Source organism: Mastomys coucha, unplaced genomic scaffold, assembly GCF_008632895.1.
Source record: "Mastomys coucha isolate ucsf_1 unplaced genomic scaffold, UCSF_Mcou_1 pScaffold16, whole genome shotgun sequence".
In the NCBI taxonomy this organism is placed as follows: domain Eukaryota; kingdom Metazoa; phylum Chordata; class Mammalia; order Rodentia; family Muridae; genus Mastomys; species Mastomys coucha.
The window spans coordinates 105,711,108-105,723,932 of NW_022196898.1; the positions used below are offsets into that span (position 1 = coordinate 105,711,108).

General features: G+C 38.1%; 1 protein-coding gene across 16 annotated transcripts in view; it reads right to left on the minus strand.

The window, feature by feature from the left end:
• Lrrc7 (leucine rich repeat containing 7) overlaps positions 1-12,825 on the minus strand; it is a 483,929-nt gene that overhangs the window by 106,880 nt on the left and 364,224 nt on the right. For 14 of the 16 annotated variants that reach the window (XM_031375980.1, XM_031375979.1, XM_031375984.1 and 11 more), the window contains 2 exons: positions 9,323-9,467; positions 4,537-4,609 (listed from right to left, as the gene is read on the minus strand). In XM_031375980.1, the coding sequence (XP_031231840.1) occupies positions 4,537-4,609; positions 9,323-9,467 (218 nt within the window). Of the gene's footprint in view, positions 1-4,536; positions 4,610-9,322; positions 9,468-12,825 lie in introns of those variants that run through there. The other 2 variants (XM_031375990.1, XM_031375993.1) reach the window with 2 other exon arrangements.

Sequence of the window (12,825 nt, forward strand, 5' to 3'; positions counted from 1 at the left end):
ATCCCATCCCATCCCATCCCATCCCATCCCAGCCAAGCCAAGCCACGCCAAGCCAAGCCAAGTCAAGTCAAGCCAAACTTAACCCAACCAAACCAAACCAAATCAAGTAAAACAAATACTCCCTCAACAAAACTAAAACCAAAATTCTAGGAAAAGGAGTGCCATTGTTTTATTTCTGTTATAGTCAGTACTGATTTTCAAGTTAGTTTTAAAGGAGTTAGTCCAATCTACTGACACTTTCCTTATTTCTTCCCCGAAACAATAATGAAAGTAATGTAATAACACTAAATATCTCTGAAAAACAAGTTATTGTGATGGAATTCTCAACCTTTGCCCCTGTAAACCCAGCCATCAACCTTTGAATTAAGTGTTCCCATTTATCTTTGGTAAGTATCTTTCACATTTTTAGGAGAGTTACCAATTTTAGCAAGAAGAAAATTAAGTATGTATTAACCTGGCACACACTTCACTTGCATAATTTCCCCATTTTTTCATTTTGTATTTTCATTCTGAGTCAAGGCAATTAGTGAAAAATCAGAACATTAGATTTCTAAATAGAAAGACACATCTATTACCTACCCTTTCAGCTTCATACTCTCTACCTCTTAACAACAAGCACAGATCCACAGAGAACTCCAGAGGAACAATTTACCAAAAGCAAATTAGGTACCATCATTTGTAGAAGCTTTATACAATTTTGAAGCTGGGATTTAAAAACTACCTTAATTGAGATTCATTATGCAATTTATGAGTTGGAACTGAAGAGTAAGATAATCTATAAAATAAACTGTAATAGACTGAGAGGAATGGAATGCAAAAGCCAGGCCTGGTAGCACTTCCATGAAGGAACCATAGGGAAAAAGAACATTTTATGGTGGACATTTCCATAAGCAGTGTAAAGGAATCACAAGCAGGTGATGTCTAAACTCAGGTCTAGAACCTTGATACTCAGGGCTGTCTGTGTATCAGATGTCTCTTGGACAACTGGGATCGATACAGAACTCTAAGCCCTATTATTCCTATTAGACCAGAGATTGTCTATTAAATAGGATTCCCAGGAGCCTGTGATGGATGTTGCAGTTTAAAGGCACAGACTTACAAGATACAAAGCAGTAAGTCTTAGGAAGAATAGTAGAGACTATTCCAGGTAACATAAGATAGGACCAAGGAGTTAGACAAAGTTTGTCTCAATGGAAGTTGAGAACAAGGGAAACCTAGAAACAGGAAGAGCAGTGGGACTGATGTGTGTCAGTTGACATAGTCAGGCCAGTGTAACCTGTGTTTTATTTCATCAAGAGCATTCTTAACTTTATAGCATTAACTGGTAGTTTCTCCAGTAATTGGCATAGAATCCATATCAATAAAGCCTGTACTTTTTCACTTTCTCTCTCTCTTCTCTTTGTAAACCATGGAGTTTAATTAGGAATGTCTACAGAAGCATGAGTAACCCTCTCATTACAGAAGTATGGACAACTTATCGGAAGCTGACACTGAAAATAATGTCTCTACCTTCTCCAGCAACCACTAACTGCCTATAGATTTTCAGGAAGTTGTGGGGCAAAGTCTACAGTTTGCCAGGGAGGAAAGGAGGCTGGCATTTATGGTTGACTGTGAAATGTTTCTCCAAATTGCTGAAGGCTACAGTCCTTGTGTAGTGTGTTATTGGCAGAGCTCTGGGAAGCAGCTGGATCATGGGGGTTCTAACCCTGTAAATGGACTTATGCATGGATGGATCTATAGACTAATGGGTCACTAAAGTGGTAGAAGCTTTAGGAGGTGGGTCCATGTGGGGAATATTCAAGAGTATGTTGTCCCCATTCCCTTCCTCTTACTCTGCTTCTGAGCTACCGTGAGTTAAGCAGCTTTGCTTTTCTGACACTCACAGTGTTCTACTGCATCACAGGATCAGAGCAACAGAGCCATGTGACCATTCATTGAACCCACTTATGCTGTCAGACAAAACAAACTTCCTCTTTTAAGTGATTTTCTCATAATGATGGACCAGCACAAGTGGCTACTGCACATAGTACTCTGACACCAGAAAGAGAGTCTAGGACTAGAGAGGGTAATGTTAGGTGATAGTGTTTTTTGGTTCTTGAGGTATGCTGTAGGGAGAGTGTCATGTGACAGCAAAGCCTGGAAGTGGCACTGGGAACATACACTAGAGGGTGCAAGCCTGTGACCATGGACTTCTAGGTACTCTGTTTTCTCAGTTAACTGTGAATCTTCAGGTACTCTTCAGAACACATTTCTCTAGGATAGCAACTTTATCCTTTCATCATAAATTAGACTTCTTCATGGTCATTGTCTTGTAAGCCCCACTAGTGGTGATGCCTGGGCCTAAGAACACTCGACTAACTAGTTACTGTAGCCTGAGAGTGAATCTCTGTGTCTACACAGTCCATGGTGATCAAAGGCAATACTGGCAAACAGTCAGTAAAAGCACCGTGTCTCCTTTAGGAGGCACCTGCCCTGCTCAACTCTTAGCTATTGCTTCTTTCATCCAGCACAAGTGTTTCTTCTGGCTTTGTGGCATCTGAGAATTTCATAAGAACCTGCAGTTTCAACCTGGAGAGTCAGTGCTCTATCTTGTTGGTACTTGTAGATATTGTGTTGCTTTTTTTACTACCTATAAACCAACTTGAGAGCTGATGGCTGACTGGTGATCATGAGTCTGGTCCTTTTGAACACAGTAGTATAAATGCCTATATTGAGTTACCTTTTGACCAGCTCAGGTTTCTCCTCATTTGTAAGTCAAGGAACCTGAGTAAATGCTGATGATGACTAATCTCAAAGGCCATCTCTAGTTAAGTTTGTGCAATACTACCTGGCTGTTGGGAAGGAGGTAGAGAGGCATAGTCCTACACCAACTAGCATGAGCCAAATCTTGCACTGGGCAGATGCTGAAGCTTAGGGTGTGGACTGTCAGCTTGGGCAAGAACTGGTCCTAAGTACGTCTGGGATTAAACCAGACTCCAGAACCTAGTCTATCCCTCAGGCAATAAGAGGCCAATAGAGGTTGAGAACCACACTTATGGGCAGGAGCTACTTCTCTGGGAGACCAAAGCCAGGTGTCTTTTCCTGCCGAGAAAGCAGTTCTCCCGTGCCCACACTTGTCTTATCCAATCTCTTGTCTTCAAAAAAAAGAAAAGGAATTAGTTTGTATAAAAAATGCAAAGTTGTAGGCAAAATGCCAATCACAGCCTTTGTGGGGATAAGTGATTTTGAATTCAGTTCTCTTGCGTTTGACCCAGTGAAGAAAGATCAGTGCCTAAGCATATAATTGGGAAGTAAATTTTGAAGAAAATCAGACTGATCAGGAAAATTGCTTTATTCAAACTTCAAAGAACCACATTTCTCTCTGTTATGAGAAATGGAAGTAACTATAGAAGCATACTGGATGGTCTGGATATTTTGTCAATGTTTGAGGTTTTTACTGGTCTCCAAAATAGAATGTGTAAATTTAAATTTTTGAAATGTTCACTCTTTAGAGGTGAAACTTTCCAGACAAATGGCTAGTTATCCACTTGGCAGAGGATAGATGGGACAAGAAAAGGCAGGGATAAATTCACCCTCTATCCTGTAGTGGTGGTGGCTCTGTCAAGTATCCTTAGTAGTAATAAACATAGTCTTTTTTTTTAACTGAATCTTTTTTTCTTTGAGTATATGCCAGGGAGAGGCAGCCAAAACCTGATGGGATGCCCTTGAAGGAATGATCCCACATGACTTCAGGCTGGAGATATCTTGTTCTGATATTTCATTTCATACATTGTCAATAAAATCACTTCAGTGAAACAGAACATACATAGTCTATAATGTATTGTAAACCAAATGCTATTAGCAATTTAAATTCAAATCAGTTAATAAAAAATGTGCAGTATATTTTCTCCTTTAAGGCAATGTTGAGATTTTTATCTTCGAGATTTTTTAAAAAGTTTATTTATTTATATATATGTGAATACACTGTTGCTGTCTTCAGACACATCAGAAGAGGGCATTGGATTCCATTACAGATGGTTGTGAGCCATTGCTGGGAATTGAACTCAGGACTTCTAGAGGAGCAGTCAGTGCTCTTAACTGCTAAATCATCTATCCAGCCCAAGGGTTTTTTTTTTTTTTTTTTTAAATGTTGGATAAGCAAATTCTTTTCTCTTTGGAATCAAAACATATACCAAGCTTCTATATTTACAAAATATATACATATTACTAGTACTTAAAAACTTGATTCCCTTTTACAAGAAATATTTAACTGAATTTATATCTGCTACTCAGTAAAAAGAAATCAGATTGATACTTTCTGGAAAATACTATTAAAAGTATAATTGCAGATCTGATTATCACTTGCTTAAGAAAGGTTCATGATTGGCTATTTTTCATTATGCTTTATAGCAGTAGCTGATTCAGTGGTCAAATATAAAGTATGTATAAGATGTATACAAACATTGGTCAAATGGAATACAGTGTAAATGAAGGATCTGCAGCTCTGTTTTGATATTGCTTGTCACATCCAAGCTGATAGGCTGGTTTGGTACTTACTTTCCGATTGTGTTGGGTAGCATTGTAAGTTGATTGTCATCTACTTTTAGAGTTGTTAGCTTTTTCAGCAATCCTGAAACAGAGAATAAATGTTACTAATACCTCAGAGCAAGAAATGGCATAGAAGGAAATCAGTGGATCAGTCATGATGAATATATGGTGTTTTGACTGGCCATGTTCTACATATTGCAGCACACAAGCAGAAAAAGACTAGCTTTGGGTTTTGTTGTAAAAATTCACATGTCAATGGGAATAAATAACATCAGAGAAGACAAGCTCACACACTTGTCAAGAGATGCACCCACATCTGCTTTTCTTGTTCTTCTGCAAATGGACTAGTAAAAACATTTTGAGTCAGCTGAGATTTAATATTGAATTAATCCCTAAGCATCAATAACTAATTTTCTAGTTGTGTTACAGACTGGAAACAGATCTAAATGGAGTGTAACAGCCAACAAGAGGTAATGAAAGTCCTGCAATGAAGTTCTTATGATTATAGACTTGGAAAATGACCACACATGAGTCATGCTCTCTGAGATTCCAGAAATGTTGAACTTGATCAGTGTTGGGACAAAAACGGTGTGATTTTTAATCATCACAGAGAGCTGGCCAGGGATTAATGCTAGAACTATCTTTTTCGTGTGTATGTGTGAGAGTTGTATATGCTTTTGTCCATGTGTGCTTGCATGTGTGCATGTGTGAGGAGGCCAAGGTTGGTCCCTGGAGTCTTCTAGGATTGATCTTATACCTTCTTTCTTTGTTGAGACCAGTTATCTCTATCTTACTTAGACCTGGCTGATTCTTATTTATCTGGCTTGCAGGCTTGCTCTAGGATCTTTCTCCACCTTCTGAGGCTCAGATTATAAGTGGACTACCATTCATATGGGTGCTTGGGATCTAAAGTCTAGTCCTCACTTGTCTGGCAAGTACTTTAACCTTCAGCTATAGCCTTAGCTCCATAACTCCTTAATTTTCACTGTCTAATCCATGCCCTTCATACTTTTTATGGCATGTTCTACTATCACCTTAATGTGCAATCACTACACAGTAATGGGAGAACAACCACTTTTGGCAAAATCACCCCTCTTATTCATCCATTATTCAGCCTGCAAATCAATGTGACTTAAATACCCAAACCCAAGGACAGAACATTAGTACTGGGCTAGCTTTTGCTTTATATGGGAACTATGTATATATGTTATAGATTACTGTGTCCTACAGAAAGTTTGTCACAAAAATGTTAAATTCATGATCAAATGTCTTTTGAGGAATGCCAATTTTAAGAAAATTAAACCATTTTCTTTAACAAAGTTTTTCTAGGATTTTTTGATATAGTAATATGAAAATTGGATCCTCTGAAACTGTCCTGAAATTGTGCATGCACGTGTGTGTGTGTGTGTATGTGTGTTTGTGTATCTGTGTATGTTTCTCTCTGTGTTTATGTCCCCCCATGCATATCAGTGTTGATGCTAATGCTTTGTGGACATTGTGTCAGGTCATGTCACCCTTTTTAGTATTCTGATAGTTTTTTTTTTAAAAGCCAGAGGAAGTCACATGAAGTAAAGCTGTGGGTGACTTGAGATTTCAGTACAGTTACATTTTCTTCAGAAGTGAAGAGGAGTGTCCTTGCTGTCAGGTTCTTATAACAAAATACCTGAAACATAGGAGCTTAATTCATCAGTTTGAAAACAATAGCATATGGGAAACATGACATTCACATTGTGCAAATTTATCGTACCAGTCTGAACATCTACTGGTCCATTCATCTCTGTTTAAAAGGTATCTGAATCATTTTAACTCCCCTAGCATATGTTTTGAAACATCGGCTCTGGGATGTAAAAGGACACCCAAGCTTGTTTATGAGTGGAGCCATGGATCACAGTAGAATATTTTGTAGCTCACTGCCCTAAGTGGACTGCTATGCTCCAGCTGACCAGTGGAGCTATGGGAGTGTTGTTGAGCTTCTTTACCTCTATGCTAGATCACAAGAAGCTGAGGGTGGATGGCAGAAGGCTGTGCAGAAACCAGGAAACTAGGTCACCACATGCTTTTCCAGAAGATCGGAGGCCTCTAATATGATGCAATTGTGAGGGAAATATGAGGTGGGTTTTGATTTAGGCAAATGTTTTCTGTGCAGATTGGAGACATGGCTCTCATGTGAATCTTTACAGGAGAGGCAATCCAGTCCTTTCGGCTTTGCTAGAGTTTGTGGATTTATGTTCACAGGGCCATTCTAATGCTCTTGTGCTACCCAAGCATTTAATCTGGACTGATTTAGAGCCTTGGTAGGACTCTGATTGTGGGCCAACCACCATCTTCACCAAGGCGTGTATCTTTTTCTTCCTCCCGTGTTTGTTCTCCCTGTGTTCTATCTTTTTATATGCTCCTTTGAAATGTTGGCAAAAAGGATGAGAACTATTATTGTGATTGTAGATATTCTTGTATAGATATATAATTAATATGAATGTATGAAACATTAAAATAGCTTTTTTATTAAAGTAGACATTTATCTGGCATTTGTGTACATTGTAATAGTGCTTTGAAAGCAAATGGCTGTGTACTCCCCAAGTCTAAGTTCTTATAGGAACTGCCATTGATTGAATACTTGGTATGTCAGAGCCTTTCTAATAACATTGTGTTAACTAGTGAGCTCCTCAAAATGAGCACATGGTGCTACTCATACAGAGTAATGAGCTAATGGAGCACAGAAATATGTGTCTTTTTGAAAGTCACACAGCTGGCAAGCAACTTGAACTCAGGTATCTTGACAGTTAAACCTGTGCTCTAATTACAAAGTGATCATAGTTTGAAAAAAAATGTATCCCGTTTTACTGTTTTTCCTTGCTATTTGAAGAGTTGTTTAAAAATTAAAATAGTCAGAAAGAGGAATGAGTAGAAAACATTTCACTCTTTGTGGAAGCAGCACATGGAGGAATCATGCACAAGTAAGAGTGCTTACTGGGTGTGCCTCTGTCAACTGACTCTCAGCTGCAGGACTCATAACAGAAATGGAAATTTTGTTTTAGTTGTATTTTATTTTATTAATTTTGTGGAAATTCTTATCTATTATTTTTAAAATTGGTGGTGGCTCAATAGATGATCCATGTTCTAATGAAAAAGAGGAGGTGCCATTTCTCCTCCAGTTGATGTCTGTGGTGTGTGTTGCAACATTGTAGCTCGTCCGCTACAGTGGGACTTAGAAGAAAGCTTTAAGATTTGTTTGTCATTAGGGGAACTCCTCAAGGAAGGCTGGTCTGTGTCTCTAACCAGGCTCTGGGCAAACACACAGATACAATTTCCTTTGAAACTTTACTGAGATACAAAGGACAGTTCAGTGGGTAACTAGTGTTTCTGAGCTGCTTTTTCTGTGGTTTAGGACACTTGATCCCACTGTTTTCTATTCTATGATCACTATAACTTCTTTTCTTTTGTCTTCTGTTTGGATTATTTTCAATTTCCTGTCCTCTGGTGCTTTACAAGGTATAAATTTTATCTCTTTTTAAGTGGACACATTTTCATTTTTAACATGCTTATTTAACTTCATTTTTCTTTCACACTTGTGGGATTTTTAAAATTATCAGATAAATATTCTTCTTAGAGGCCAGATACACAGTCTCAACACTGAGTATGCAGCTATGGGTAAACTGAATCAATCTATTTGCCTATGCATTTTCAGTTATATGGAGCGGAGCTGAAGGTGTAGCCATACACTGCCACTCTGCTGTGTGATCAGGCGATGCTCTTTGTAGCTGAAAAGCTACAATATTGCAGTACACACAACAGCTCTTCCTCTACTCATCTGCTCACAAGTTTCGTGTAAGGTGACTGACATTCAGATCAGAGCCCAATATCCTCACTGTACTAGAACCTCATGAGATGCAGCTGGGAAATGAGAAGTTTAATGGAGATTTCTGGTACATCTGATGGTTGAAGAAACACTGTTGAAAATGTGTTGATTATGTAAATAAAAAAATCAGCCAATTTACGAGAAAAACTAGTGTGATTTTTGTTAAAACCAGTATTCTCTATCAGCCTGAAGGAACGGTTAAAGTGGTGATAAAATACAGAAGGGAACAGGAAAACTGCCCTGTCATCAAGTTTCCCTCCCATTGGGCTACTTGGCCTGTGACTTAACTTCCAGAAACATTAGCAAGTTGCTGAATACATGGCACACCTACTGCAAATAGGTTAAAATCCCCATTTCAAAGTTAAGTGAATTGATGTTTATTCTCCTACCCGAGACATCTCAAAAGCAATAGGAAGAATATAAGAGAATTACTCATTACTCAGTTCTTTATAACTTTACTCATAAAATTCATAAAAATCTCTAGTGTGCATGCTATACTTAGTTATTTCTACTGACAAGCATCTTATAACACATTAAGGACAATGTGTCTTTTAAAAATAATGGAACTAAGAATCTAATTTATATTTACACATTTTTGTGTTATTTATCTGTTATTTCAATGCTAAAATACACCCACTATTACCAAATAACTCTAAACCTAAACTCTTACTTCTAATGACAACACTGTGCAATTCAGGACATTTAATAATTTAAAGATATACCAATTTACTAGGAAGAGAGTTGGATTTGGCAGCTAAAGTTAACTGTTCATTTTAAGGTATTTGTAATATACTGTTTTATGATCTTGCAGGGTAAATTTGCTAATTAATTAATGTCAAGCTAATAGTATATTATCTATATGCATAAACAACTTAGACTGCCAAAAAAGAAAAGTGTACATTTGACATAATTACTCATGACATAATGTTACATCCTCACCTATTGAGTCAGGCAGCTGTTGCAACATATTGGATGATAGTAAGAGGTCCTCGAGGGCTTCACATCCAGAAATATCCATGTCAACTGTTTCTATCCTGTTTTTTGACATATCCAGGTATACCAACATCTTTAACTTCCCTATAGACTTGAAGACAGTGCATAAACTCAGGGTTAGTTGGGGAACGTTCATAAGGCTCTTGAAGCTGTAAAAACCACAATGTTGTGAAATTAATTTTAACACCACAACAGCAATAGAGAAGGTATGGAAGCATTGGTCAAATGTACACTGTTTGGAAGTGGATACAAGTGTATCCATTTGGAAACACAGAAACCTTACACCTCTAGACCTATTCTGCAGAATAAAACCACACATGCATCCAAATGGTCATGGATACATTATTCACAGCAGCTAATCCTGCCTCAATGACTGCATAGGAAGGCAAAAGTGGCCTGCCCACATAATGGATGATAATTGGCAGTGGCAGTGAGTGAAGTGTTGAAATGTGCTTCAAAATAGATGAACTTTGAAAGGTGCAAGTCACAAAAACCCACACATCATAGATTACACTCATATGCAATCTCCAAAACTGGTAAATCTATAGACAGAAAGTAAAGAAGATTGCCAAAGATTTAGGATTTCTTTTAAGGGTGATGGGAATGTTCTAAAGTTAGGTTATGATTATGTTTATAGAACATTGTGAGTCTGCTAAAAAATCCACTGAGTTGTAAATGCCTGTGAATTATATCTCACTGCAGTGGTTATAGATAAATTCTGAGTCAACGCAGCAGTCAGAGCACAACAGTTCTCAAAGTTGCCAACAGAGCATTGCATATTATCCTTATAGTTTAGATGCCTCAGAAGTAATTAGAATTATAATCTGGACTTGATTCTGTTAATTAGAGTATGGGAGGCAAGGAGGTCTTTGTACTCATAGATAAGGACTAGGGGAACCTGGAATGTTAAATACACAGGGTTGTTCCTTCAAAGAGAGGAATACATAGCCTGTCATCCACCTAGAAGTCTGGGAGAAGAAATTAATAGCCTGCTTACCTTTGTGAGATCTCTGTGGGTAAGACTACACTGGACCCTCCCTCAGCCTCTTTCATAAGCTTGTTTTTCTCAGTCAATCTACAGAACCCATCTGTATGGAAGGTGTCAATTTTACAAAGAGTTTTGATGTAGTATATCTGATCTTCGTTTAACTTACTTTGTTCTTCAAAGAGATTTATGTTTGCTTTATTGTGCACATGGGATTGAGTTAATTATCACCTGGGAAGTTTTTACCAAATTGAGCATTGCTTAAATATACCTAAAATAAGTTTCGCAGGGTAAGACTCCCAAAGTTTGAATCAACATTAGGTACTTACTCATGCTGAACTGAACTGCTTTCTTGCTTCCCACAGAACATTACTCTGCTGGCCATGATGGTCACAAAGACCCCTGTATTAGAGTTTCAACATTCTGCTCATTCACTATCCATTTCTGAGACTCCCTATTATATGCTACTATCTGTTTTATGTATTGCAGACAACATCATGAGCCAGGCAGCTATGTCTGGGAAGACATAGATAAAGAAAAGGACAAAGACATTTTAAAATTTTGAAACAAATTGTCATTGTGAAGTACAGGCTAGGCTTCAACTCAAAACATTTCTGCTTCCTTCTTCCATGGACTTTAATCATAACTATTCAATACCATAATTGTCAAAACAACATTTTTATCTTTAGGGAAGTTTTTACATTAGTGAAGGCAACATCCAAAGAAACAATTACAAACACTCTTTATAGGTACATGAAAATTCATATGGGAAATATCACAGAAGAAAGGAGAAAAAAACCAAGACTGTCCAACAGTTGATATTTGTCAAGAAAGAGGAAACTCAAAGGTATTGAGACAGTTCAGTAAGTAAAGTATGTGCCGGAAAAGGTTGACGACACCAGTTCAATCTCTGGCACTCATACTAAAACCAAGCACACTGACAAATGCTCACACTCCTAGTGCTAGGGAAGCAGAGACAGTCCTGTTATACAGATAGCCAGTCTAGGTGAGCCAATGAACTCCAGGTATAGTAAGAGATGCTGTCTCAAAAAATAAGATGAAGACTAATTGAGAAAGGTACCTAATATATATCTCAAGAGTCTGCATGTGTGCACACTGATGTACACACACACACACACACACACACACACACACACACACACATTCACACTAGCACCCAAAGAAAGAAAAGGAGGGATCCTGGAAGAGACAAAAGCTTCCACATTTACAGAGAAGCTAGGAAAAGTATGGCATGTTGAGAGAATTAATAATTCAGAGAAACTGAAATGTGTGCTTTGGTCAGGTTTTCAGAAAGAGGACTACTGCAGAAAGATATCACATTACAGGGCCATGAAACGTCTTGTAGACAAGAATAGAGACTAAAAGGTTTGTAAGACCAGGAATGACTTGATCAGATCTGTGCTTGAAAAAACATAACTCCAGGGAATGTTCACATAGGCAGATTTATGATTAGAATCTAGGAAGACCATTATATGTTGTATGGTGGGCTTGTGTCATCTGCAACCATTCATACATCAGAAATATACAAAGTAATAGAAAGTTCTAGGCAAACTTCAAGACATGTGGGGAAACTGTACCAAAACAAACAAACAAAAACACATAAAAAGAAATAGTTGAGAGTTTCCCCTTACTACTAAATAGCATAGTTGTTTAGCATTTGCACTGTAGTGGCTATTATCCAGAACCTAGAGAGGATTTAAGATTTGGAAAGACCAAATGGTTAGATGCAAGCATTGCACCATTTCTTATAAAGAACCTCAGCATTTATGGTCTCTGGTCTGTGGTATACAGGATCTTGGAAGAATCTCCTAGATTCCAAGGAAATCTGACTACTGGACAGAGTATTTAGTATGTAGAGGCCAGGTACCCAAGGCAGTGGACATACGAGGAAGAAGTATGGGCTCAAAAAAATGTGAAGTCAAATCAAGAACTTCTGACTGACCGCATAGAGTGGGAGGGTCAGCTTCTACCTGTGGTCACTCAACTTGCAGGTGGAGAATAGGGAACAGCTGGGTAAAAGTTTCCATCTTCCAAAGATCTCCCATGCTCGTGGATTGGCAAGATTAACATAGTAAAAATGGCCATCTTACTGAAGGCAATCTACAGATTCAATGCAATCCCCATCAACATTCCAACTCAATTCTTCACAGATTTAGAAAGAGCAATTTTCAAGCTCATCTGGAACAACAAAAAACCCAGGATAGCCAAAATTATTCTCAACAATAAAGGAACCTCTGGTGGAATCACAATCCCGGACCTTAAGCTGTTCTACAGAGCAATTGAGATTAAAAACTGCATGGTATTGGTACAGTGACAGGCATGTAGATCAATGGAACAGAATTGAAGACCCAGAAATGAACCCACACACCTACGGCCACTTGATCTTTGACAAAGGAGGTAAAACCATACAGTGGAAAAAAGACAGCATTTTCAACAGATGGTG